General features: G+C 49.2%; 1 protein-coding gene across 2 annotated transcripts in view; it reads left to right on the forward strand.

Moving 5' to 3' along the window:
* Positions 1 to 11,685, forward strand: part of RHEB (Ras homolog, mTORC1 binding) — a 40,138-nt gene extending 28,453 nt beyond the window's left edge. For both annotated transcript variants that reach the window (XM_032394314.1, XM_032394315.1), the window contains exons 4-8: positions 4,068 to 4,150; positions 4,800 to 4,856; positions 4,972 to 5,019; positions 5,778 to 5,859; positions 11,170 to 11,685. In XM_032394314.1, the coding sequence (XP_032250205.1) occupies positions 4,068 to 4,150; positions 4,800 to 4,856; positions 4,972 to 5,019; positions 5,778 to 5,859; positions 11,170 to 11,262 (363 nt within the window). In that variant the 3' untranslated portion in view covers positions 11,263 to 11,685. The remainder of the gene's footprint in view (positions 1 to 4,067; positions 4,151 to 4,799; positions 4,857 to 4,971; positions 5,020 to 5,777; positions 5,860 to 11,169) is intronic.
* Positions 11,686 to 26,721: the final 15,036 nt, after the last annotated feature.

The following is a 26,721-nucleotide window of genomic DNA, read 5'->3' on the forward strand; positions in this document are numbered from 1 at the left end:
TATTGCCTAAACCAAGACACTTTTAAGAGTGAAGGGAGCCCTGGTAATAATTATGCTGGGACAGCAGGTGTTAAACGGTAGTGTCCTGGGCGAAGAAATACGGCCACATCATTCATAGTGGGCCTCTGACATCATCAAGATTTGGGTTTGCTTTTTATATCTTCATTTTGAATTTTCATTAAGATTCTGGAAAGTGGGGATGAGGATGTAAATTGGCAAATCACTTTTATGTGATGTTACTGTAGAAGTACATTTTGTAGTAGGCCAGGAGGAGAACCAGTATTTCAGAGTTGTTGGAATGTGGCTCTGCAGTCACGCTGCCGGGGCTTGAATCCTGGGTTTTTTTTACTAACCAGCTGACCTTGAGAAAGTTATGAACCTTTCTGTGCCTCAGATTCTTCTTCCGTAAATTGGCGATGTAGTGCCTGCCTTCACAGGACTGTCGCATGGTCTAGAGTGGATGTGTGAGTTTCACGAGGATTTGGTCCTTATTTGTAGATCTTTGATGCTTCTAAGACCATAGGAGTGCCTAGCATGGCAACTTGATGTTGATGTTAACAAGACACTGAATGGAATAGTGAGGGTGTTGCTTATACTTGGAGTAGAGCTGTCCTTGAAAACATTTTTCTGGAGAGAAAATTTCTTTATGTTGACTCCTTATCAAAATAGAAGATGTGTTCCTCTAGGGTTCTATTTTGCTCTAAAGTCTAAATGTACACTGGAGCATCACATGCCTTTAACTGTTCTAATGACAGAATAATAAAGGATGCCCCCCCTCCAAAGAAGCAGAGATCTCGGGGAGTGAGTGTATGGTGTGAGGGATGGCAAAGGCAAGGTCAGTGACTAGCTCTGCCTGTCTTGCTCTTACTGCCAGATAAGAATAGTTAGAGAATTTTTGCAGAGAATATTTCAGTTGGGAGACTATGGAATAGAAGGTCATGTTCGTATCTGTGATCCGTGATTATGCGATGCGCGCACTTCCTTGTGCTGTAGAACCACGTACACCTCGTTCGGTGGCAACTGGATGAGATGTCACATTTACAGCTGCTCCAAGAGCTGCTTCTAAAATTGGATTCTGGGGCGCCTGGCTGGCTCAGTCGTTAAGCATCTGCCTCCGGGTCAGGTCATGATCCCAGGGTCCTGGGATCGAGCCCCGCGTCGGGCTCCCTGCTCAGCGGGGAGCCTGCTTCTCCCTCTCCCACTCCCCCTGCTTGTGCGTGCGCTGTCAAATAAATAGATGCATCTTAAAAAAAAAAAAAGAAAATCATTAAAATTAAAAAAGAAAAGAAAATTGGATTCCGCTGGGCTGGGGCTGAGACCCCCCCCCCCAGTGGCGGGGGAGATGATGGAGAAAGGACAGATCCTGTCACCGCCATCTAGAGCACATTTGTTCACTGGTGTACACGTTCTAGGAGTAAAACTGTAGCAACATACGATGGCAAGTCCTGTTTACTTAGTAGTTTGTATCGTAGCTGGTTTCATTGCCCAGCAAGGGATGATGATGAACATAGTTAAATACAGGTCGATTATTTTTAGTTTGCATGAAAGATTTTGTTTGGGCCTAATTTAAGTAGACTCAGTGACAAGTGACTCAGTGGCAGTCGTGTTTATAATGTCAAATCCCCCCTTTTAAAACAAGTATTAAATTCCAGTTTTTTAAAAATAGTACTAAATGCACATGTTACAGAAATAAAATAGCGCGAAACGGTAAATAGTAAAACTGCGGGCTTTCCCCCTCCGGCGGCATTAGCTCCACCCTCCGAGAGCAGCCCCATGACCGGTTTATGGTGTATGCTTCCCGGATATTGTCTCCATGAACGTACAGAGAGAGTTGGGGTTTTTTTCTTTTTCTCGCTTGAAGGAAGGTATCTCCGTGTCTCCATCTTGGAGGTGATCCCATAGCCATACATACGGCCGCGGTTTTCGTCCGCGTGGCTGCACAATACGGTGTCGCTTGGCTGCAGCCTGCTCGGACGACTGATGGACACGGACGTGGTGTCCAGTCCCGCTGCCGCCAGCAGGGCCCGGCCGTCAGCGTCTTGCGTCATTTTGGGCCGTGCGCGCGTGCGTGTGAGAGCACGTCCCCGGCCGGCAGTTCCGTTCTCGCGCGCAAGGAGCGAGTGCGCGCTCCCACCTGCACGCGCACCTGCGCAGTGTTCTAGCGGATCTCTCGTTACCTGCCACTCCCCTAGGTGCGGGAGAGTAGCCCGGTTAATAAGTATTTTTTTTCTCAGGAAGGAGTTTGAGCGTGTTTTCCTGTTTGAGGGCATTTGTATTTCCTTCTCTGGGAGTTCTCCTGTCCGTGTACTGTGCCCTGTTTCTCTTGGGCGGACCGTCTTGGCTTACTGGTTTGAGAGACCCCTTCATAATGCGCAGAAAATCAGCATTTTATGTGACGTGAGCCGCAAGGTTTTGGTTTGTTTTCAGTCTCTGGTTTTTGTTTGAAAGGTTTTTAGTCATGAAGAACTTTCTAATTTTCATATAGTTGAATTTATTAATCTCTTTTCAACTGATACTATTCCTTTTTTTTGAGAGCGAGAGAGAAAGCACGAGTGGGGAAGGGGAGAGGGAGACGCAGACTCTCTGCTGATCGGGGAGCCCGACGTGGGGCTCAGCCCCGGGGATCTGGAGATCACAGCCTGAGCCGAAGGCAGTCACTTAGCCAGCTGAGCCACCCAGGCGCCCCCCGTGATACTTTGTAACTGGTGGTGGTTTGCACCGCGCCTCTGAAATACGATGACTCGTTTCTTTATTTCCATGTCTTCTCTTCAGGGAAAAGGTGGTTTGAACTCTGGATATACTGTGGCTCGGCTGGTGACTAAAATCATTTGGAATTTTGTTTTTAATCTGGGTTTAAAGACCTCTCATTCCATTAACAAAAATGCATTCTCAGAATTTAACACTAAAATGAACTCAACTTAATGAAACTAATATGAAACTGATAATGAAAACAAAGGTTTTCTTTTGCAAATGTGGTAAGCCCTGAGATGTAGAAACGCTGTCTTCTGATGAATGATTACTGTTGATGATATCAAAGAACTGAGAGTAAAACTTAATTTTCCTTTGATTTTTATTTTTTAAAGATACTTTGTTACTATGGTAAATAGCAATAATTTGGGGCAGTAATTCAGGGCCATCATGAACATTAGTTGTAACCATACTGTGGAATTGCAAAGTTAACAGAGACAGTTACTTGATATAATGATGGTTTGCCCTGATTTTCTATAACAGTGCTTAGGGTAAGTGGCATGTTGATAATTATATTTCAACAGAGAATAAAATGTTTTATGCCAGGCAGTAGCATTGTCCTAAGACACGCTGCATTGATATTAGACCTTTAGTATGCTGAAATAATTCTAAAGCTGAGTTTTGAGTTTCCTAAAGCTGCTTTATGAAACTGGGTACTGATACATTGTTATGTAATGTGTACCTTTGTTTTTAATTCCTAAACTTGCTCAATAAATAACTCATTTGATCCTCAGAAGTCTGGGTACACCGGGTCTAGCGTTTTGATTTTCTCCTCTCTCCTTGCCCTCTCAAGTGCTGGGGACAGCCCACTAACGACCAATAGACTGGCACTCCGGCCGTTGTGACTTACACGCAGAGAATAGATTTAGTGAGGACGTGACAGTTTTAGGTAGGAAAATACAGATTTATGGAATAAACCAGAAGCACTCATGAATCTCCCATGAGAATTAAGTTCTGGACTTTATCTCCATAAAAGAACTGTTAGTCCTTTTCGCCCCCTATAAGATCGCAGGACCTGTTGTCTTGTCATTCCTTCCATCCTCTTTCCCCAGGAATTGCAGAAGTTACTAGCCTTCTCCACAAAAGTCTTAGAATAGCCAGAGTCGCTTTTCGAATGTTGGCTTAAAGCAATTATCAGCCCCAAACCAGTCTTAAATAAGTCCTAAGTGTGTAGGCTGTGTTTCTAGAAGAATATTTTAATCCACTTTGGTTTCCTTTGATTTCTTTGACCAGGTCATGTGTGAAAATCTTTGGGTACAGATTGCTTGTTGTGCTACATGAAGACTTCTACTCAAATGGAATTATTTTTTCTCCCACAGGATGAATACTCCATCTTTCCTCAGACATACTCCATAGATATTAATGGTTACATTCTTGTGTATTCTGTTACATCAATCAAAAGGTAGGACTCACTCCTGCTGCTTGCTTGAGTTTGTTTGCTCTGCATAGATAGCATTCATCGTTTTAAAGGATCTGATGGAATTGGTTATAGTAACTCAGACTTACCAGACTAAATGTTTTTCAGTGATTGTCTTGTGGAGCAAATAGGTTGTTAAGGGAGAAAAAATATCCCAGTAGACGTTCTCTGACACTGATAGAATAAAAACTGTATTTCTTCCCTCCAGCTGCCTAGATAGTGAGCACGTGATCTGAGCTCTTTTGCTAATGGAAATGGGAACTACATAAATTGATTTACTTTTTGTGTGTTTTCACCATGTTAATGTGGATCACAGGCTGACTGCTAGGGCCTTCTAGCTAAAGAACATGCTACAAATAGAGATTAAAATTCGTGTTTATGTGATTTGTCAGCCAAGTGTTAGACTTTCCCATTTAAATACCTCACCTATTTCATTTTGAATATTCTCAGTAAGGGTTCCTCAGTGTCAAATACATGCACACATGAAGAAAGATTTGTAGGAGAGAATTAAGGAATTCCTGTGTTCAGGTTATTTTATATTAAAATGGTGAGTTGATGACATTATATGTTTTTCCCATGATAAACATTATATAACACTAAGATGGATGTCTTATTTCATGCTTCTGTTTTACAGTTTTGAAGTGATTAAAGTTATTCATGGCAAATTGTTGGACATGGTGGGGAAAGTGCAGTAAGTAGTAATAGTTTCTCTCTTTTGTTAGATACACTCCTTATAGTTCTGTCTTCTGAACAATAAGATCTGGCACTGACTAGTTTCCTTTGGCTTTTTTGTCTCACATTACTAGAATACCTATTATGTTGGTTGGAAATAAGAAAGACCTCCATATGGAAAGGTATGTAACTTCTGAATAATTGATTTATAAGATCAAGTCTGAGACGTATGCACTAAAGTACCTTTTGTAATTATTGTTCTCATGGTGAAAATATTCTTAGGTGTAGCATATCTGTGTTCGGAAATATGGCAGTGAGTGTACCCAAGCAGCAAAACCAATATAAAATCTCACCCGTCCTGACCAATGTTTTCTCTAGAAAAGAGGGAGCAAAGGTGGTAGGAAATTAGCTTTGGGTTCTTCCACCATTTTGTGCAAAGTGGACTCTAAAGAGACCACAGAAGCACTCATTCATTCAACAAATAGTTTCTGAGTACTGCAGCCAGGATTAGGTCAGCGAACAGGGCTGCGGAGCCCAGTCTGGAGACGAGGAGGCTCACCAGCTGGATGCCCGTCGCCTGCGTGCAGCAGAGTTGAGCTGTGGGCCCCTTCACGGCTGCCCTTCCTCGGGTGCTCACAGCCCAGCTCGCTGTGAAGTAGTCCGTGTCCTGGGTACTGGAAAACACAGTCGTGTTCTCTGAACCTCGAGGGCTTGCTGGAGCATGGGTAACCCCAGAAGGCCACATCTGTCCCGTTCCCCAACTTAGGCATTAATAAAGTGCTCCTCTGTGGTACACACTGGATGGTAAGACTGAGCAGAGAGAATTCTTCTGCGTTACAAGAAAACAGTTGATAAAAGTGGAGCCTGGTTTGTTAATAATTATAGATGTTTTCTAAATAAAGAGCGCAGTACATTAATTAGAATTTTCTTTTTCCTCTAGGGTGATCAGTTATGAAGAAGGGAAAGCGTTAGCAGAGTCTTGGAATGCGGCTTTCTTGGAATCTTCTGCTAAAGAAAATCAGGTACCAAGTTTGTAGAACTCCTTTCGTGCTGCAGCCGTCAGTCCCAGGCCTGTGTCCCCTCAGTCAGCCGAGCCCCGCCCTCCCTGCCTCTCCTGTTTACCTGTGTCCGTCCTTCCACCGCTCTCGTATCAGCCTTTGGGTTGCTATCAGGATTCTGCTTCCAAAGGGACCTAGAATATTTGTAGGATAAACAGAAGTTAAGAGTGAAGGAAAGACTACTTTGTGAACGTAGATTATTATTTTTGTTTTATATTAAAGGCTGGTACAGAAGTAAGTCCAGACGTAGAAAAGAAACGAGAATGATCTTAAATCATTTTGGCAATAATTTTGTGCCTACACCAAGCCCCGTTCTCTGTAGGATGAAACGGAGTGTGGTGGATGTATTGTTTCTCACATAGAAACTGTTAAGAACCGTTTTACAGGCCTCTGTTCCCAGGTCAGGCCGGCAGATGTTCCGTTAAAGGCACATCCTAGGAAGGCTGTCGGTTTTATCTGCGGAGGCTTCGCACAGCCTCTCTTTCCTTTTCCTCCCAAGGCCTTACTGTAGCCCCGCAGCACCCCAGCTCGCCTCCTGCCTCCATTTTCTCTCCAGTGTTTCTCTGCGGCCACTAACTTAAAGCTGCATGTCAGATGGTGTCGCCCTCTGCTAGAAGGCCTGTCAGCGTGTTGCCTGTTGTCTAGAGAACAGACTCAGAGCCCTTAGTGATTCGGAGGGCGGGCGAGATTGGTGCTCTTCCAGTTCCTCTTGTTGTGTCCCCGTCCTTTCTCAGTCCTTCTCAGGCATGACAGAGTGCGCCCGCCACCTTCCCCACGAGGGACACTTGCCCAATGCGCCCTTCCTTCGTGCTCTCCTCGGACCTCAGCTGTCCTTTCTCGATTCACCACTTACATCCATATGGTGCTTTACAGTGTTTAAAGTCTTTTCCACTTGTTCTCTCGTTTGATGCTCAAATAAGAGTAGTTGATGTTTGTGTCTGTGAGGAAACTATTCAGTAAGGGTGAGTGGCGCATCCTGGGTAAGGATGGCTGGCACACTGTGGGCCTGGTGCCCGTTTTCCCCACCTCTGCCACTTTTCCCCTGGCCCTCAAGGTTCTTTTCTCTTAACCCCCTTAATTCATTCCGAAATCCAAGATGTGTCGTTTACCTTTGTATTCTCCATAATGTCTAGCACGGCGGACTCTATCGGCACACCTGTCTGGTAGGTGCTTAGTCAACCCAGGAACCCCTTGACAGTCCAATCCCTTTGTCCTTGGGTTCAGATAATGAGGGAGATTAAATCTGTGTTATTGGTTCCCAAGTGCCAGGTAACAAGGGATTTGTGTGACTCTGCTCAGCTCTTGAGTGCAGACAGTAAGAATTCAGATACCAAGAGTTGAGATAGTAAGAGATACCTTCATTTCCTAATGGAATTAAATCAAACATTTATTGGGTGTCTAATCTGTCCTTAAAATCATTTAGTTGCACTATCTCATTTTGGAAATGAGTGTAAGATCCAAAGAGGTCAATGAGTTTTGTAAGATCGCTCTATTTATATGGCGTAAGAATTAGGACTAAAGTTTAAATCTAACCACAATTTGGTCCTCTCTCCTCTACACCATGCTTTCCGATGGATTTGGAGAGAAGGCCTCGTGCATGACCAAAGCATAATAGAGATTAAAGTATTCTTGGGGAGGGATACAGATACAGACTGTCTGGATTACAGAGTCTGTGTGTCAGCCTTGATTGGAATCTGGTTGTAAAAACCTTGTAAAAGACATTTTTGGTCCGTTGGAGAGATTTTATTATGTTCTGTATATATTAGGGAAGTAATGTTAATTTCCTTAGATGCAGTGATGGTATTGGAATTATGAAGAGAATATCCACATTCTTAGGAAATGCAAACCAAAGTATTTAGGGGCCAAGTTTCATAATGTCTGCGACTTACTTCCAAATGGGACAGATGGGTGGATGGACCAAGAGACGGCAAGCAAATACAGCAAAGATGTTAACATTTGCTGAATCTAGAATAGTGGGGCTAGGTGATTATTGTACAGTTCTTTCCATTTTTCTATATGCTTGAAATTTTGCATAATCAAGATTTGAAGGTGGTCAGAAGATAAAAACTTCTGCTTAGAAGATAAGTCTCAGACGTACTGTACAGCATGGTGGACTACAGTTAACGATACTGTGTTGTTTTTGTTTGTATTTGGAAGTTGTTGAGAGGGTAGGTCGTAGAAGTTCTCACCACAAGAAAAAAGAATCGTAACTTGTGGCAATGGGTGTGAACTGGACTTGCTGTGGGGCTCACTTCTCAGTATATACAAACACCGAATCGTTATGTCATACACGCAAACTCACACAGTGTTGTAGGTCAGTCATACCTCATTTAAAAAGCGTTTTTTGGGGTGGAGAAGTGCAGTTGAATGGCCCCGGCTGTCTTGGTTCTGTCTGCTGACTTCACTCTTTCTCTCTGGTGAAGGTCTGGGGGTCCTGATGCGGTCGTTCCATTGGACACGGTCCTTACATAGGCGGCGGCAGGATTGTGGCACTGTTGTGTGTGTGAGGGCAGCCCCGCGTGCGTCAGTAGCTTGTGGGCCCTCCTCCAGCGTGACTCGGGGGCTTTGCCCGGGAAGGCCCACCGCCTGGGGTTAATGTAGCTTTCTGACAATGACCTGGGATGGTTTGCTAGAGCTACGTTATTACGCCACTGCAGGGTTTCAGGGTGCAGGCCTCCGCCGTCCGGTTTATGCCGTACTTCACTGTAGCTTCCAGTTTGTGATGTGGCTCTCCATTGGGTCATTCTTTAATCTTGGCACTTCCTTTAGAAGGTAGCATGGTGCTTTCCGAAGACCCAGATAAAACATGAATCATGCTGAAGTCTCAGAGCTAAAGAGAAAGGATTCCAGCTACTGTGATTCTTCTCAGTTTTGATACATTTAGCAAATGGATCTGATAGTTGCCAAACATGTCAAGGGAGGCAAGGGTCCCGTATGGCCGCCTCACACAGCTCAAGCCAGAGAAGCACAAAGATGAGGTGATGCACTCGTCATCTGTTCTGTTGCGCTGCCCTCAGATCAGCAGGTTCCTCATTAGACGGGAAATGAATCCTTTAAGGCGAGAAGATCCTTGTGCCCAAATCAGGTAAATACAGCAGTGACATGCAGTTCTTGGGACACTGACGACCTGAGCATTTATCTCAAAGGCATGTCTAGAGATGTCTCCGCTCTCTGTCCCGCTCTCGTACTCCTGCCCACATGGTCTTGGAATGTGCTGAGGGGAATCAGGAGACCCTAAGCCTGGCGAGTCTCTCCCCACCCAAAGGGGAGAAACCAAGTAATTCTATTCCCTTATATTAGAGGTGTAAGTGATTCTAACCCACACATGTGCCAGAATGCTTGCTACTATTGGTATAGAGTAGGGAGAGAATTTGTCTATGTAGTAAAGACCATGCATGCACACACACCACACACCAATAGTCATGTGATTAGAGACCAGTCTGTGTGAACTACTCAAGTTTTTTATTTATAATTTTTCATATAGCTTGTTTGTCATTTGTATTACTTACCTAAGTAATACAGATTCAGTGGACTTTGTTAACAGAGTGCTTGGTGGAAAAAATGATCAAGTCAGTGAGAATCCTGTACTCTATTATTGAACTATGGGACGTGCTTGCAGTTCTGGCTTATTTCTTGTGGAGGCCTGCAGCTGTATTTTAGCAACGGGATGAAAGAGAACATACTTGGGCAGAGTCAGATCACACAGATAATCAGGGAGAATTCTGAGATTTATCTAGAAAGCCAAATTCCAGGCACACTGTGTTTTCTTGGTGAGAGTTTGGCACGTGTTTTTCCAAATATTTTTCTGTGCATTTTTGTACAGTGAAATAAACACTTTGTTTGTCTAATCATGGGAAAGGAGGAAACCTTACTGAAGCCAGTGACCTTGATTAGACAAGAGGGGTGGGATCTGGGGCGCTTTAGCTAAATTAGGGGTGCCTTGTCCATGGCAGCAGGGAAGGAGCCGGAGCCGGTGAGCCCAGACTCAAGGGTTGGTCAGTTTGGTGGACGGAGTATGTAGAGTTCTCTCATGAATGCTGCGAACTGGAAAACACAGTTACCAGCTGAGTGTGAGAATGGGGGAGAGGCTTTAGAAATCCCGGGAGAAAGCGAAGGCATGAAAGCTGCATCCGGGGAGTGACTAGGCCAGGGGAGTGCAGTTGGGTGGTGCCGAGGGTCCCCTCTGGAGTCCAGGTCCCAGCGGTAAAGTGAGCTGGGCCCCTCCGGCTGTGCGGCTGCAGGTGCCGAGCAGGCGACGGCTGGCCGAGAAGGAAGCTGCAGTACGGTGACAGCAGGCGTGCGCTCTGGGCTCAGTGCCGGCCAGGGAGGACAGTGAGGATGAGAAGTGGTTAAGGGACAGAGAAGTGTCGTCGGACAAAGGAAACTCTTCCCTGTGGGGCTGAGAACTGGGGAGTTTGGGGTATTGAGGGAGGGAGGGAATGAGAGCAAGAAAGAAGATGGGTGATGGAGGGTACTTGACGTTGGGCGATGGAGGGGTAGCTGTTGGTATTGACGAGACCTAGGTGCTGCCCCTTGAGGCTTTTGAGAACAGGGGCAATTTTTGATTATCATCAGGGACGGGTGTTCAGCCTAAGAGGGGATTCCCTGCCCAAAATACCAGTGACTCCTCATGAAGGGCCCGTGGGGCTGCCCAGGCGGCTGAGCGGCGGCGGTGGGGAACGACCGGTCACTGGAGGAGAGGAGGCCACGGGGCTGAGAGCGCTGTTGGAGACAGTGCCGCCGCTCCAGAAGGGGGAGGGGAAACGACTCGGGGCTCGTATGGGCTCGAAGCTGGCTTATATCATTGCAGAGCTGCGTACGAGTTGAAGCTGAGCGTTTCAGGGAAGGGGGGGCACAGGTCTGGAGGGGTTAGTGGGGTGCGGGAAGGGCGCCTGCCCTGCTGTCGGTCCCGTGGCTCAGGGCTGTGAAGAGGGAACCCTCCTCCCAGGAAAGCAGCGTTCAGATGGGAATGAGAGCTGGCAGGTGAGCGGGTGCTCGTAGTGGACCCTGAAACTCTAGAGGAACCAGAGCGGGGAGCGGGGAGGGACTTCTTGGGCTACGGCCGGTGAAAACGGGTCAGAAGCGTGATGCGAGGTTAGGTCCCGAGTCAGGAGGTGGCAGGGGTGAGGTGTGGGGCAGGAAGGGAGTCTGGGGACCTCCACCCGCCGGGGCGACGGTGGGCAGTGGGCCTTCTTCAGTTCTGCCAGCAGTAGAAGTATTCATCAGGGTTCCACTTTAAAACTAATGCGGTCTAGTTTTCTCTTTGATTTTCAGACGGCTGTTGATGTTTTTAGAAGGATAATTTTGGAGGCAGAAAAAATTGACGGGGCCGCTTCACAAGGAAAGTCGTCCTGCTCGGTGATGTAATCCTGCTGCAGAACCGGACACTGGGAGTCGATCCTGCCCGAAGAAGCAGACTGCCCGTTATCCTTTAAGATAAACTCAGCTTCTTTTTCCTTCTGTTAACCTGAAAGATTTCATTTGGGTCAGAGCTTTTCCTGCCCCACCCCCCTTTCAGATTATGTTAAACTCTGACTCTGTCCAAATGAGTTCACTTCCATTTTCAAATTTTAAGCAATCATATTTTCAATTTATATATTGTATTTCTTAATAATATTATGACCAAGAATTTTATCGGCATTAATTTTTCAGTGTAGTTTGTTGTTTAAAATAATGTAATCATCAAAATGATACATATTGTTACACTACTATTAACTAGGCTTCGATATATCAGTGTTTATTTCATTGTGTTAAATGTATACTTGTAAATAAAATAGCTGCAAACCTTAACCCCTCGAGCTACTTGGTGTGGCCTTTAAAGAAGAAAACGTGGTCCCACTGAGGGAACCTTTCCCTGCCTCGGTGGGTGGGGGGGCTCCCGCTGGGGGTGGGGGTGGCCGCGGGCCGGCCTGCTGACCGCAGGGGCTCTGGGGCTCTGGGGCTCTGGCAGGCCCACCGGATGGCAGGGCCGTGGGACGGTTGGGAAGAGGCCCAGGACTGGGCCGGCTCTCGATCGACCCCAGCTGCTGAGTGGCCTTGGAGGGTCTGTGAGGAGAGTCCCCAGTAGTGACTGTTCTCCCCTGCACCCTCAGAGCCCCCACCTTGAGTGGGGGGCTTCGTGCCGTGGGGGCACCGAGCAGAGCTAGAGCCTTCTCCTCTCCGTGCTGCTTGCCCGTAGGCCACCTGAAGACAAGGGGAAGTTAAGAGTCACTTCCTGTTTCTCCTTGGGCCTTGCTTGATGTCCACCGCAGACAGGATCTGATTCAGATCCCACAACACTGAGTCGTTTCAAGGGCAGGGAATGTTGCCAGTAAGTGTTGTGGGGGGGGCTTGGGAGAACCTCCTTCAGACCCCGACCGCACCCCTCCCTCTCCGCAGGGACCAGCGGGAAGGAGGAAGGAGGGTTTCCTTTGCTCAGTGGCCGCCACGTCGACTCTTAAGTCCCACTTGAGTGGCGCTTTCCCAGTGACGGTGCACAGAGCCAGTCCCGACCGCGAAGCAAACATTATCACTGACTTTATTAATAAAATAGTTTTTCAAATACTCAAAATTTTCTTTGACAGCACAGTACTGATCCTCATTAACAGGGTTTATTCTTAGGCCTTGTGTTCTACATGGGTCCTCCGTGTGTGGGACTTTGTTAAATCTGGATCCACTTCACCCGGGCAGCCTTTTTCTTTTTTTTTTTTTTTTAAAGATTTTATTTATTCATTCATGAGAGACAGAGAGAGAGGGGGCGGGGGCAGAGGGAGAAGCAGGCTCCCAAGGAGCAGGGAGCCCGATGCGGGACTCGATCCCAGGACCCTGAGATCATGACCTGAGCCGAAGGCAGACGCTTAACCATCTGAGCCACCCAGGCGCCCCCGGGCAGCCTTTTTCATCTGAAAAGAATTTCTGTGTAAATGGGAACTTTGAACACCATGTTCGTGCTGGAAGCCAGCTCTCACCAAGTGATCCTTGGAGGACCCGGGCCCTGTCTGGAGGTGGTCTGGGCTTCCTTTATGTGGTGCTGTTCACCTAGTCACTCCGATGGTTATGTTCTTTTTTTTCCAAGTTTTTCTTTAAATGTCAGTTAACATACAGTGAGACTGTTTGCGTGTCATGAACACAGCAGGGAAACCTGCACCCTTCCAGAGCTGGCATCCAACCTTGAGCCTTGGAGATACTGCAGGGCCGGGCCAGTCCTGCTCCCCAGGGCATCGATCCCACCCGCAGGCAGCTGACTGACGTGCTGGATGGACTGAGTGTGTTGTGTGTTCCAGACGTGGTGCCGCGGCTCCAGATTTCAGTGCCGAGGAGCTCATTCCCTTGAGGTGCCGATGGGAGGTGGTTGGTAGTTACCTGTGGCGTGCTGATGTTCTGGTTTGCTTGCCAGCCGCCCGATTTACAGATGAGGAAACCATCTTAAAGGTGTCAGCAATTGGTTAATGTCAAGGACCAATACCATTGTGTGTCCCCTCTGCTCATGTGATATCTGAGCTTCTGAAGAAATTCTAGCAACTGCCAGATTTGACTTAAATTTTTTGTTATTTAATACTGTGTTCAATCACTCACTTCTAGGCCTTTTTTTCTTATGTTTTAACATTTCTGAAATCAAAAATGAGTCTTACGATCAATGAAAAAGCATCATGTTCGGAAGGATAATGTTTTTCTTAGTGGTACATAAATGTGGTCTTAGATTCATTGAAGTACAGTACGTACAAATATAAAACCAGGTATGTATTCAAAACTATTTTGCAGGGGCGCCTGGGCGGCTCAGTCAGTTAAGCGTCCGACTCTTGGTTTCGGCTCAGGTCATGATGTCAGGGTCGTGAGATCAAGCCCTGTGTTGGGCTCTGCTCAGCGTGGACTCTCAGAGTCTTTCCCACTCTGTTCCTCCCCCCACTTGCACTCTCTCAAATAAATAAATAAAATCTTTATTGACATAAACTCTTCTGCAGCTCACAATTAATGCAAATTATAAAATCAAATTACAAGTTTAAATTAACGTGATGGAATTTTGCTCAAACTAGATTGTCCAGCCGCTTACCGTATCGAGACCGCCATGTCTCAGCCATGCCACTGACGGCGTGGCCCGCTTGCCCAAACTGCTCATCACCCCCTTGTCAGCACACCCATGGGTCCTCCTGGTTGCTTTCTTGACCTTTTCAGCAGCATCGCACACGGCTGGTGACTCCGCAAGCCGCCTCCCTGCTTCCATGAACCCATGTTCTCCGGGTCTCCTCTGGCGCACTGTGGGCATGAGTCTCCTTTGCTGTTTCCTTCTCTGCCAGACCTCAGCGGGCCCTTGTCCTACCTGCACCCTCTTCCCTGGTTTCCTTACGTTTACTACCACATTTCCCGAAGGCCCCAAAGCTCACAGCTGCCCCCCTGACCTCTGTGGGCTTTTCTTGTCTTAGATGTCTCGACCTCTCAGGTGTGTTATGTCAAAATTGAATACTTGATTTCCTCAGAAGCCTGGGCCTCCCCTAGACCCTGATTCAGGAAATCACACCACTGCCCACTAGATACTAAAGCTAGGAAGTGGGGCGCCATCCTCTCCCTCTTCCTCGTCTCCCGTGCAGTCCACCCCGGTGCATACTGGCTTCCCGCGGTAGGTAGCACTCCCTCCCAACCCTTCACGTCGTGGACCAAGTCAGCTTGTTTAAGACAAACTGTTTCATGTCACTCCTTAAAATTCTCTCATAATAATCATGCCAAAATCCAAACTTCCAATGCTTGAAGCCCAGCACGATCAAGCTGGTGCTTAACCTCATCTGCCCCCGAGGCCGTGCTCCGGTCCCTTTGGCCTTGGTGGTTCCCAGACAAAACGCCCTTCCCCAGACTTCCCACCCCCCCCAGGCCACCACGTGGGCTCCTCTCCGCGAGTCTGAGCCCTCACACTCTGTCACCCGGTACGGCACCTGCCGCGCTCCATCACTGTGGGTCCTTGTGCACACCGTGTGTTCGCTGACTAGATCCGCCTGGAGTGGACGCAGTGATCCATCTGTCCCAGGCGCCCTGACTCCCCAGCGCCCCCGAGCACAGGGTCTGCTGAAAAAGATTGCCCAGTGCACTAGTTTACTCAGCCGTGTCTGTCATAACATGTATTTTTGTGTGATTTTCTTAGTGGTTGCCCTAGGAATTATAATGAACACCTTAATTCATAACCATCCAGTTCGGATTAATGCCATTTCAATAGTGTACAAAAACTTGGCTCCTATATATAGCTCATGCCCTCCTCCTCATTTGTAGTGTTGTCCTACAAATTACATTTTTATGTGTTGTATAAAGTGAATAGATTTGTTACTGCTTTATGAAGTCATCTTGTAAATTAAATAGGAGAAAGAAATTACAAAAAAATACATTTATCCTGTCTTGCGTACTTACCTGTGTAGCGACCTTTCCTGGTGCTCTGTAGTCATCCAGTGACCTTGGTTCCAGCCCAAGACTCCCTCCAGCATTTCTTGCGAGCAGGTCTGCCAGCCCTGAATTCTCTGGCGGTTTTGTTGCTCTTCATCTTTCCAGGAAGGCCTTGTTGGATGTAGAGTTCTGGGTGCAGAGTGTTTCTCCTTCGGCCCTTCCCGCCCCTTCTGGTTGAGGTTTCTCATGAGCAGGTGCAGGCCACGCGTGTGGTGTTCTGGGCTCCCAGGAGCCTGCTGCCTTTTCAAAGACCCCCTGGACACCTCCTTTTCCAACATTTTTCTTTCTTTCTTTCTTTCTTTTTTTTTTTTAGGCTGTTTTGTTAGCTTGCTGTTGGCCCCAATGTCAAATAAATGGCTGCCGACTTTTTAACAGACACCATGGGAAACAGCGGTCGGGTCAAATAAAACCAAGACTTGCAGTGGGGGTTTTCCAGGGAACTGCTGGATGTGACAAATGAGTTTTCTGAATGCGGGGCTTTGAAAGAGCTCCAACCCCCTCTTGACCCTTCCGGGGCTGCCATAGTGCTGGTTTGTCCCAATTGCGGCTGCTGATTTGCAAGGCACCTGGGAGTTGGGGTCAGGGTCTGGCAAGAGGACAAGTGATGATGCCCCAAGGCTCACTGGTGCTGAGAACCATTCGCTTTTCTTAAATAAACATCCCCTGGTTGTTGCAAGCATTTAGTTAATGTCCAGAATCCTGAAGAAGTCAATTTAGGGGGGACGGTCTTTACTGGTGTTCTCACTGGGTTCTCAAAGGTCCCTACGGCAGTGTTCCCAGTGACGTCCCTACAGGGCCTGCGCAGTGGAACGGGTGAGTGGATGAGCCCTTCTGTGGGCTGCCTTCTAAATGGTTCCTTTGAAATTGGCCCACGTCCATTGGAGTGTGGTTGAAATTCCCCACCACCCACACAGGGCGCTGGGACAGCCTCTACTCACTTCCTGAGCCTACCCCTTATGGGCTCATAAGAAGGAAGGTTGGTGCCGTCTGCCAGGGTCAACGCAAACAGCCAGGGACTCAGATGGCGGCAGTACTTGGTCATCAGGAAGTCATTCAGATGACCCAGAATACACCGCTGCCTTTTCGGTTATCGTGGTTATGGAAGTACGGTTGAACAGTTCTTGGAGAGGCCTGGACTCCAGGAAAGCCTCTCTGGCTCCTGTGGGCTGCGGCCGGCCTGAGCGGAGCCCCCCAGCCCGAGCCTCATCAGCCCTGCCTGCAGCATTTCCAGAGCGCGTGCCTGCCCCACGCCTCAGGCTGCCCTGGTAACCAGTGGACCAAAACTGTGGTGCATATTAATAGGGCCTGCCGGGAGGGCTGTACCAGCGGGAAACCAGGATGCCTCCCGAAGCATTCCTCCGGAGACTCCGGAACCATTCCCTCTCTCCTCCCCCTCCCCAAGAGGGCAAAGTTTTACATTAAGCAGAACTGCTGTGTTACCCGTCCTGATGATCTTTCTGTCCCTTTGATGACTTCCCTAGTGTGGCAGGCGGCCTGCTCTGGAGTTAACACTGGAAAGCTGAGAGCGGACTTAGCATCCCTGTTTCCAGAGGCTGGACCTGAGGCCCAGAGATAGCTCCCAGCAATTAGTCCATCAGTATGTACTATACCCCAGTACCCACCAGGAGCCCCACATAAGGTGGAGCTTCGGACTAAGACTCAGAACAGGGGCGCCTGGGTGGCTCAGTTAGTTAAGCGACTGCCTTCAGCTCAGGTCATGATCCCAGGGTCCTGGGATCGAGCCCCGCATCGGGCTCCCTGCTCCTCGGGGAGCCTGCTTCTCCCTCTGCCAGCCGCTCCCCCTTCTTGTGCTCTCTCTCTCTCTCTGTGAAATAAATAAATCTTTAAAAAAAAAAAAAAAGGAAGACTCAGAACAAAGCAGTTCTGGTCCCAGCTCTGCAGCTAAAGTGTGTCTTCGGACAACTCCCTCACACTCTCTGGTCTTCATTGGCCAGGGACTGTTGTCATGCCACAAGTAGGAAAACCTTGGCTGTCCGCAAAGCCCTAATGAATGCAGCATCACAGTCCTGAGGATCGCGAGCCGCCCCCGTGCCAGCCCGAGGCCTGTACCTGCTGCCCGGGTCCCGCTGTTTCTGAAGCTTCCATGTGTGGCCAGCAGCACTGGGTATTGTGGGCGACTCCGGGATTCCCGCAGCCTGCACACCCAGAAAGACACGATGGAGAATCACCAGTGACCTCGACACGCAAGTTTACCAAATCCAAAAAAAAAGATTTCATTCCAGTCTGGCCCAAGGTGTCAAGAGCACATGGGTCTCCAGCCAGGCTCATCAGGGAAATGCAGGTCTGCCACCGAAGGCCCCTGTCTGGACCCACGGAGCTCAGCCTCTGCCAGACCCTGTCGCGGCGCCGTGGAGAGTGCCCTGCTCTGTGGGCAGACAGCTTGCTCCCTCAGGTGCCGAGTGGGGACCTCAGTTCACCTTCCAAGGAGAAGACTGCGTGTGCGGGACACGGGCTCCAAAGGCCCCTCCACCTCCCACATTCTGTTAAAGCCCAGGAAGCGGCCTTGGCTAAGATCTCTAAGGCATGAAGTTTCTCAGGAAATAGCCAAAGATTCTGGAATTATTACGGCCTCAGCAATCAGGACCTTTCACCCAGTTCTTCCTGCTGCCCAAGAACAGCCCAGGCCTCTTGATGTAGTACAGAAACCGAACGACCCGCTCGGCTGCCTGCTCTCAGAGGGAGCACGTCCTGCAGGACTCGCTGGCCTGCTAGGGTTTGGCTTTACTCTTTTATTCCCTCTTCCAGCCCCTATCACTGTAGATTAGCCAAGAAGCCAAGTAAATCAACACCGTAATCCCTGGCTTTAGTATGTGGCACGGCTGTGGGCTTGTGCTGTCCTGAACTTTACCCTAAAAGGCTGACGCAGAGGGCCAGCCTGGCCGTGGCAGCTGGAGCAGCCGGAAAGCTTACATTCCTCAGCTCTGACGTGCCGATTTTTAGGATCCCGTAACCGAAATCATTCCGAGGCACAACCCTTTCTGTGCCTGTAACTGGGGCATTATGGGAGGTTGTAAAGTGTTCGGAACAGTTGGAAGTCCACGGCTGGCTCCCCTGCGAAGCCTGGGGCGGGCAGCTCCAGCTCAGGTGGGTGGTTCTCGAACGTGGGCCTGCCTCGGAGTCACAGGAAGGGCTGGCTAAAACACACGGGGGCCTCAGCCCAGAGCTTCTGATTCTGGGGGTCCAAGCTGGAGCCCGAGACATCCTCACTGCTACTGAGTACCCAGGGCTGCTGCTGCTGCTGGTGGTGGTGGTGGTTCAGGAACCATGTTTTGAGAACCGCTGACTTAGGCCATGATACCTACATAAAGGGGGACAGGCAGGAGTCCCGTGACTGCAGGATCTCAGAGTGGGGGGGGGTGACCGAACGCCCACTCTGCCAGGGACTAGGGGGCCGCTGTAGGTTGAACTGTGTCCTCCAAAAAGCTATATTGAAGTCCTAATCCCGGGTACCTGTGAACGTGGCCTTACTTGGAAATAAGGTCTTTGCAGATGTCATCAGGTTCAGTGAGGTCATACCGGACTAAGGTGGGTCCCAATCCAGTGGCTGACGTCCTTCTAAGAAGAAATCTGGATCTAGAGAGCCAGGACGCGCAGGGAAGGAGGCCATGTGGTGACGGAGGCAGAGTGGGCAGGGGCAGAAGCGGGCAACAGACTCTCCCTCCGAGCCTCCAAAAAGGAACCAAGGCTGTCCACATCTGGATTTTGGACTTCTGGCCTCCAGGACCAGGAGAGGACCCCCCCAGACTGTGGCTCTCTGCCGGGGCTGCCTAAGGAAACTCGGGCACAACTTGCAACGTGGGACTTCGGGCAAACCCGAGCGAGTTGGCCATCCCAAATGACACGTGGCCAGAACTCTGCCGTTGACAAAGGAAGAAACTAAAGGTCGGAGTTGTGACCTGCTGTCTAGTCCACTGGGGCCACCATGACAGAACGCCACAGCCTAGTGGGATTGGGGCAAGGTGTTATTTCTCATCATCCGAAGGCTCACATCCAAGATCAAAGTACACGCAGATTTGGTGTCTGGTGAGAGGCGCTTCCTGGTCCGTAGACAGCTGTCTTCTTTCTGCGTCCTCTCATGGTGGAAGAGCCAGGGAGCTCTTTCCTGAGGGCACTCTGGTCCCATTCATCACAGCTCCGCACTCATAAGCTAAGCACCTCCCAACACCAGCACCTTGCAGATCAGCTGTCAGCATATGATTTGAGGGGGCACATACATTCAGTGTACCGCTCCTGACGAGGGTCTCCTAGCAAATTCCTGAGACCCAAGCCTAGAACCCATTTTCTAAGAGTTGACCGTGACCCCCAGATGATTCCCGTACACACGAATGCATAATATGTATACCCATGTATGAACCTATGGACGGCCATCCAAGCGGGGGGGGGGGGGGGGGCGCTTAGTGCACATTCAGTTTCCGTCCTTCTGGGGTAGAGCTCTAAAATTTGCATTTCTGACAAGTGCAAAGTGATGCCAATGCCCTTGGACCAGAGGCCACACTGGCTGGGTTATACCTCCCCTCGGCAGCCCCTGGATAAATAAAGATCTCGCACTGCTTGCCCGAGGACGGGGACCCACGTTCTCACCCTTGCTCTGCCACCAGGGGGATAGTCCACATTCCTGGATACACCTCTCTTTTCCCATCTGCAAAATGAAGAGGCATTTGAACCGAATTGGTTGTTCCCAATTATGCATGTTTCTTGAGCTGGATGGAGATGTTCTGCTGCAAGAATTTAAATTTCCCAATTTTAAGCCAAAAAAATGTTCTTTCAACATTAAGGCGTTTCTCCCCCCCCCAATTTTTCTTTAACAGGTAGCAGGTGCAGCCACTTGCCATTGTGATTGAACCCCAAATTATACCTGGATTTTAAGTGCTGTGAGATGATGCTTGAGTCAGATGCTTGGCGGGGCCTGGTAACTCCGGGGCTGCCTGAGAGCTGGCGGGAGCCAAGGTCCACGAGCCAGGTTTGCGCTGTCGCCCCCTAGAGTCTGAGAAAGGCACAAATCTCTGTGCTGATTTCTTCGTCCACAGCTCCTGACCCTCCCTCGGCGGCTCCTGCCACTGGGTGGGGTCCTGAGGCCCGCCCTCCGCCCGCTGGGCGGTCAGCTTTTCCCCACACTGGGGTGGAGCTCCTGCTGCAGAGAGTTCTGCTCCAAAAGCCAGACCGCTCTCCCAGCGTGAACTCCACACACTTTTCATCCTGTGATGCTGCTATGGAAATCGTGACCCCGCTAGTGCACTCATAACCCGCCCCCCTCCTTCCCGTTCTGCCTCTGCCCCCAGCTGACCTGACCGGCTCGCCCTCCCCAGTTCTCTGCCGCCATCAAGACTCTCAGCAGGTGAAAGGAGCACGGGCCTGAAGCCAGGACGCAGGCCTCTGCCCCCCATTGCCCTTCACGCCCCCCCAGCCCCCCTCCCCCAGTCCATATCCATGTTTGTGGTTTGTGCCCTGTGACCTGCTGGAGTGGGCTGGGACCCCGCTTGGCCCCACGCGAACCGGACTGGGTCCCTTTGTTCAGGTGTTGGGTTGGATACACTGAAGGAATGAGTCCACTGGCCCTGGGAGGCCGGGGGGTGGAGACAAGTCAGGCCACCCGCTGCCGCAGTTACGATGGAGGAGAGCGAGCGAGCGAGCAGGCATGTGTGAGGAAGCACACGGGCTGAGGAGGGTTCAAACCGCCACTGACCTGTGCCTGGGCCACCCAAGATTGGTGCCATGGTGCTGATTTCAGGTGTCTCAAATTATATATAGACAGGGGCCCTAAAAAAAATGTTTGCCTGGGTCTGGGTCTGGGACTCAACTTACTCATCTGTAAAATGGACTAACTACAGAACCGTAGAGGGATGTAGGTTTGTCACGAGTGGTCATTAATAAACAATGAGAATGTATTAAATATCAAAAGAAAAAGTAAAGAAACAAATCGCTGCCATGCCCCCCCCCCACACACACACACACAACACGCTGCTCACTCTTACTTGCTGTAGTTCTGTGGAGGAGGGATTTTATTTGCCCCTTTCCCAGATTAGGGGATTGAGGCTCAGGGCCAGGAGCCAATCCAAGGGCGGTGTGGCTCGGTGGGGCCATCCTTCCTGCAGGCTGGGGCTTGTGGAATCTCAGAGGACACCTAAGGGCCCTGCTCTGGGGGACAGGGGAGGATGACGCAGCTCTTCTCTTTGGTATCTTCAAAGATCTGCCCTTTAACTGTGCTGTTCTGGAGCTCCACCACAGTGTGTCTAGATGTGCTAGTTATTTTTATTTATCTTGCTCAGTACTCAGTATTCGGAGTGCACTCTCAATCAGAGTTCAGGATCGCCTTCAATGCTGGAAAGTTCTGAGCCACTACCTCCTCAAATAGGGCTTCACTGCTGCTCTTTTGTTTTCTAAAGACTTATTTATTTGTTTGAGAGAAAGGGGGGGGGAGGGGCAGAGGGAAAGAGAGAATCCCAAGCAGACTCCCCGCTGAGAGGGGAGCCAGACGCGGAGCTCGATCACATCACTCTGAGATCTTGACCTGAGCCGAAACCAATTTAAAGATTTTTATTTATTGAGAGAGAGAGAGTGTGTGAGAGAGAACGAGCACAGGGAGGGGCAGAGGCAGAGGGAGAGGGAGAAGCAGGCTCCCCGCTGAGCAGGGAGCCCGAAGCAAGACCCGTTCCCAGGACCCTGAGATCATGACCCAAGCCGAAGGCAGAGGCTTAACCGACTGAGCTGGGTGCCCCTCTGCCACTCCTGCTGGTGCTTTTCTGGAATGTCCTTTAGTATATGTTGGAATTATCAGCCTTCCATTCATGTCACTTAAGTGTGTTTTCATAATTCTTTATTTGCTCTCTGTTTACTGCTTGGATGGATTTCTCGAAGTGGGCATATCTTCAGCCTTTGAGTCATGAGACGAGGAAGTGCTGAAGACTCGGATGAAGGAGGGGAGCTGGAGGAGGAAGGTCTGAAACAAGGACAGGAACAGACAAGCTAGACTGTAAAACAGCAAAATGCTCGGAGAATGTACGAACTGTAATCTCTTTGGGGATAAGGGCACGGATTTCGCCTTCAAATCGGAGCTCCACTGTTTACTGGCTCTGTGGCCTCGGGCCCGTTACTTACCGTGTCTCACTTTCCCTTTCTACAAAGTGGGAGTGTTAATAACACCTGCCTCTGAAGATTGCTGAAGGAATTAAGTGGCATGATATATGTTGTGTTACTTGGTCCCTGGCTGTATAAACACTGAAATTACTGTCCCTGCGGTTGAACGAACTGTAATTCCAAGCCCCGCCCCCAGCAATTGGGGGTGTAGTTATTGTAACCACCACTAGGGGTCAGGCTTCGGCGCCTCGCACGTACCCAAGCCCGCTTACTCTCGGGTGGGAGATGGGGCCAAGGGGACGTCTCCCGGAACCCAAACGTCCAGCTTTGGCACTCCCACCTTTTCCTTCCCTGCCCTAATCCGATACTCGCCCCTCCACTGCAGACCTCTGGCCCCTCTTCTGGGAGGGAGATGTGTTCTGTCTCCTAGAAGTAGACCTGAAACAGGGCGGAGCCGGAACCCCAGGCGGGGGGGGGCTTGGCCCTGAGCAAACCCCAGGAAGATTTCACTCCTTCTCCCAAGGAGGTTCAGGGCCCCGCTGGTCCACAGACAGTCCTCCCCCCCACCCCACCCCCATTAGAAGGGCGCAGATTCTGGCTAAAGGAGCTCCCTCCCTCCCTGTCCACCAAAGGTCAGTGTGTCCAGAGGGCCGAGGCTGTCCCCAAGCTGCCCAGTGCACTTTCCGGGCACACACTAACCCAGGCCCAGGCAAACATCCTGATGGCTAACCCTGCACCATTGGTGTGCTTGCCCTCATTCACTCATGCATTCATGCGGCCTTGGCTGCTTCCAGTGGAGTTGAGGTGAGCTCATGCTTCACCCAGCAATTTCACACAGAGGTATGGCTCCCAAACGTGGTGGGATTGGCCCCTGAAGGCATTTGGATGTCTGAGGGTATTTCCATTTGTCACAATGATAGAGGAGGGACAGGCCTTTAGTGGATAGGACCCCGGGATACTTGATATCTTGCAACAAGCCATGAGGCATGGTCCCACAATTTCACCCCAAACACATTGTATTCTTTCTTGTTTTTAATAGACACTGAATTTTCCTAGCATGCAATGTACTAGATAAATAGATGGAAGATTTTACTTGGTTCTCTGAGGAACTTACCAAGAGTTATCCATTCACTATTTCAGAAACTGGGGTCACAAACAAGAAGGTAACAAATTGCGGAAGGATACCTGTATGGTGTTAGCCTATTGTAAAATGTACCTTATTTCCAGGTACACAAATAGTAAACGTATGAAAATATTCAAAGAAATAATAAACATAAAAATCAGGATAGTGGGTATTTCTGGAGAAGGAAGGCTTTTGATGACATCTTTTTTTTTTTAAGTTGTATTTATTCATTTGAGAGAGAGAGAGAGAGCAGGGAGGAGCAGAGGGAGAGGGAGAGAGAAACTTTAACAGACTCCTCGCTGAGCTCGGAGCCGGCAGGATCCTACAATCTTGAGATCAAGACCTGAGCCTAAACCAAGACTCAGATTCTTACCCGACTGCGCCACCCGGGGGCCCCTGATGACTTCTTTCTTTAAAGAAAAAAAAGTCGACCTGACATAAAAATGGCAAAATGTTAAGATTTAACAAACCTGGGTAATGGGTGTGTTATTATTCCTTCTATTACTCTCTAGACTTCTCTGTGCTCTAACTTACCCCAAAAGGGAAGAGTTTCGACAAAAACCCAAGGCAGGAGGATGGAAGCGGGCAGGTGGGCACTGGATCGGCACATGCCTTGCAGCTTTCCCACACTGAGCAGCTACTTGCAGCTCTTAAGTTTGCACATTGTTGAGATTTTCTTAAAATCAAGACGGCATCCTCAGCCCTGCTCCTTCTACTGTCATCATTTTATTCTGAGCCATTCTCCTAGCATTTTGTCACCAACCAGCAGTCATATGTGGCTTAAGATCTCACCTATTTCAAGGTTCCTTTTAACAGTGCACTATTAAAGATGACTCACTCAAAGACCAGGCTCTGCAGCGGTGAGGTTTTGCCAGCCTGGCGTTTGCTTGTATAGATAACTATTTGGGGGCAGGGATTCTTCTTGGGCACAAATACATCATATGAGCCATGGAAGACCTGACCTCCTTATAATGAAAATCCTGGGTGAGAACTGAGACATGGCGCTGGGATAGGGGAGTGGAGGTTAAAGTTGAAGAAATCTGATCCACCTGTTCATTTTTACCAATTCTTTTAGTGAGGCTGTGGCTTGTTGTTTTTCATGTATACTCTGCAGAACACACCTGAAATTGCTGCTTGTGTTTTGAATCTCCCCACATCACCTGGGTGCATTGTCTGTGGGCTCTGGCCCTGGTGCTGTAAGGGCAAATACAAATTAAACTATGGACTTCAGGTGATAATGATGTGTCAGTGTTTATTCATAGTTGTAACAAATATAACACCCTGGTGGGGGGTGCTGATGATGGGGAGGCTGGGGAGGGCAGGGGGTATATGGGAACTTTCTGTACTTGGAGCTCAATCTTGCTATGAACCTAAAATTGCTCTAGAAAATAAAGTTTATATTAAAAAAAATAAGAGGCTTAATTTTCCCAGTTGAAAATAAGGGAAGAGACTTCCCATCCCTCCTTTTTCTTTCTTTTTTTTTTTTTTTAAGATTTTATTTGTTTGACAGAGAGAGACACAGCAAGAGAGGGAACACAAGCAGGGGGAGTGGGAGAGGGAAAAGCAGGCTCCCCGCTGAGCAGAGAGCCCGACGCAGGCCTCGATTTCAGGACCCCGGGACCATGACCCAAGCCGAAGGCAGACGCCCAACGACTGAGCCACCCAGGCACCCCCCCATCCCTCCTTTTTCTTCTAGAATTTCTTTCTTGGTTCTTTTTTTTTTTTTTAAGATTTTATTTATTTATTTGACAGAGAGAGAGACCACAAGCAGGGGGAGCAAGAGAGGGAAAAGAAGATTCCCCGCTGAGCAAGGAGCCCGATGTGGGGCTCCATGCAGGGCTCGATGTGGGGTTGGATCCCGGGACTCCGGGATCATGACCTGAGCCACCTAGGCGCCCTTTTCTTGGTTCTTATTACATGTATGCACATCTTTTAATGGCTAAACAAGCTGCTTGCCAGTCTGAAAACTCAGGAATGTTTCCTCCAGGAGCTGGGAGCCAACTCTTTGAAAAAGGAATCAAGGAAGATATCTCTCCACCTCCTGGTTTCCTGCGAGGAGAGGACTGGCTTAGCTCCAGCTGTCACCTTTGAATTGCAAAACCTATCTGGAAGCACAAAGATACAAGAAAATCGGCAATTTCTCTTAAGAACACATATGTAGTGAGTCGCATCTGCCTGTCTAGATAAAAAGGCTGAGATTTCCTCGTCTTTGAAATCTCTTTAGCGGATGGCCTGTGATGCACATCACATTCAGGCTTAATGCTTATTCATTCAATCATACAACAGTTTTCTTCCTCTTCTACCTTTATGGACAGGCTTTTGTTTTTGTTTTGATTTTGTTTTTAATTATATTTCCCCAACAGGGCCCGTGTTGGGAGGCAAACGTTGGACTGGGTGGTTTGGCCAGTGTGGATGCCTGTGGGGGCAACAGCTGGGCCAGGGCCGCTGAGAGGCCTATCCTTGGACAGCCTCTCAGAACAGGGGCAAGGTCACCCCAAGAACTGCATGACCTCCTCTTCTGAGCCTGAAGCATCTCATCTGTGAAATGTGCTCAAAATTCTTCCCTGAAAGTGGAGAAACAATTCAGACTGTTCCCCACAGCATCCCCTCATCCACTGGGACCCACTGCCCTGCCCTCCGTGAAGCCCCCTGGGGTCACCCCTGTGCAGATGAACTCTGTCTCCTTTGATCTCAGAGCTGGCCCCCAGCCCCAGGTAACGACCAGAGTCGTTGTTTTATGTATACACATCTCATCCCCCCAGCCTAATCCGGGGCTGCACATCTTGTGGGCTCAGTGTTGACTCTGTTCACTTCACAATCTTTGAGCCTTTGTTGAGTGCCAAGATCTTCTGTGCCCTGAGAAAGTCTCACGCTGCAATGGGGCTGCCTGTTTCCTTAAACTCATCCTTGTCGTCCAGGGTGGTTTGGGTACAGAGCGCTGCGGACCACCAGCGAGGGCTGCGGGGGCAGGGCGGGTAACACGGCAAGGGATCGAGGATGAGCACTGGCGGGGTGGGGGACAGCATTCAGGGAGCAAGAGCGCAGGAGGGGAAAAGGAAGGGGAGGACAACCTGGGATAGAGATGCAGGGGCGGGTGGGCCACCAGCGACTGGGTGCCGCTGGAGTGGAAAGTGTAGGGTGGGGCTGGGGGCTAAGACCAGAGCAGGAGGCGCTGGGGGGTGGGGTGGGGGGCAGTCAAGGGCTGT

Source organism: Phoca vitulina, unplaced genomic scaffold (genome assembly GCF_004348235.1).
Source record: "Phoca vitulina isolate PV1807 unplaced genomic scaffold, GSC_HSeal_1.0 scaffold80, whole genome shotgun sequence".
Classification (NCBI taxonomy): domain Eukaryota; kingdom Metazoa; phylum Chordata; class Mammalia; order Carnivora; family Phocidae; genus Phoca; species Phoca vitulina.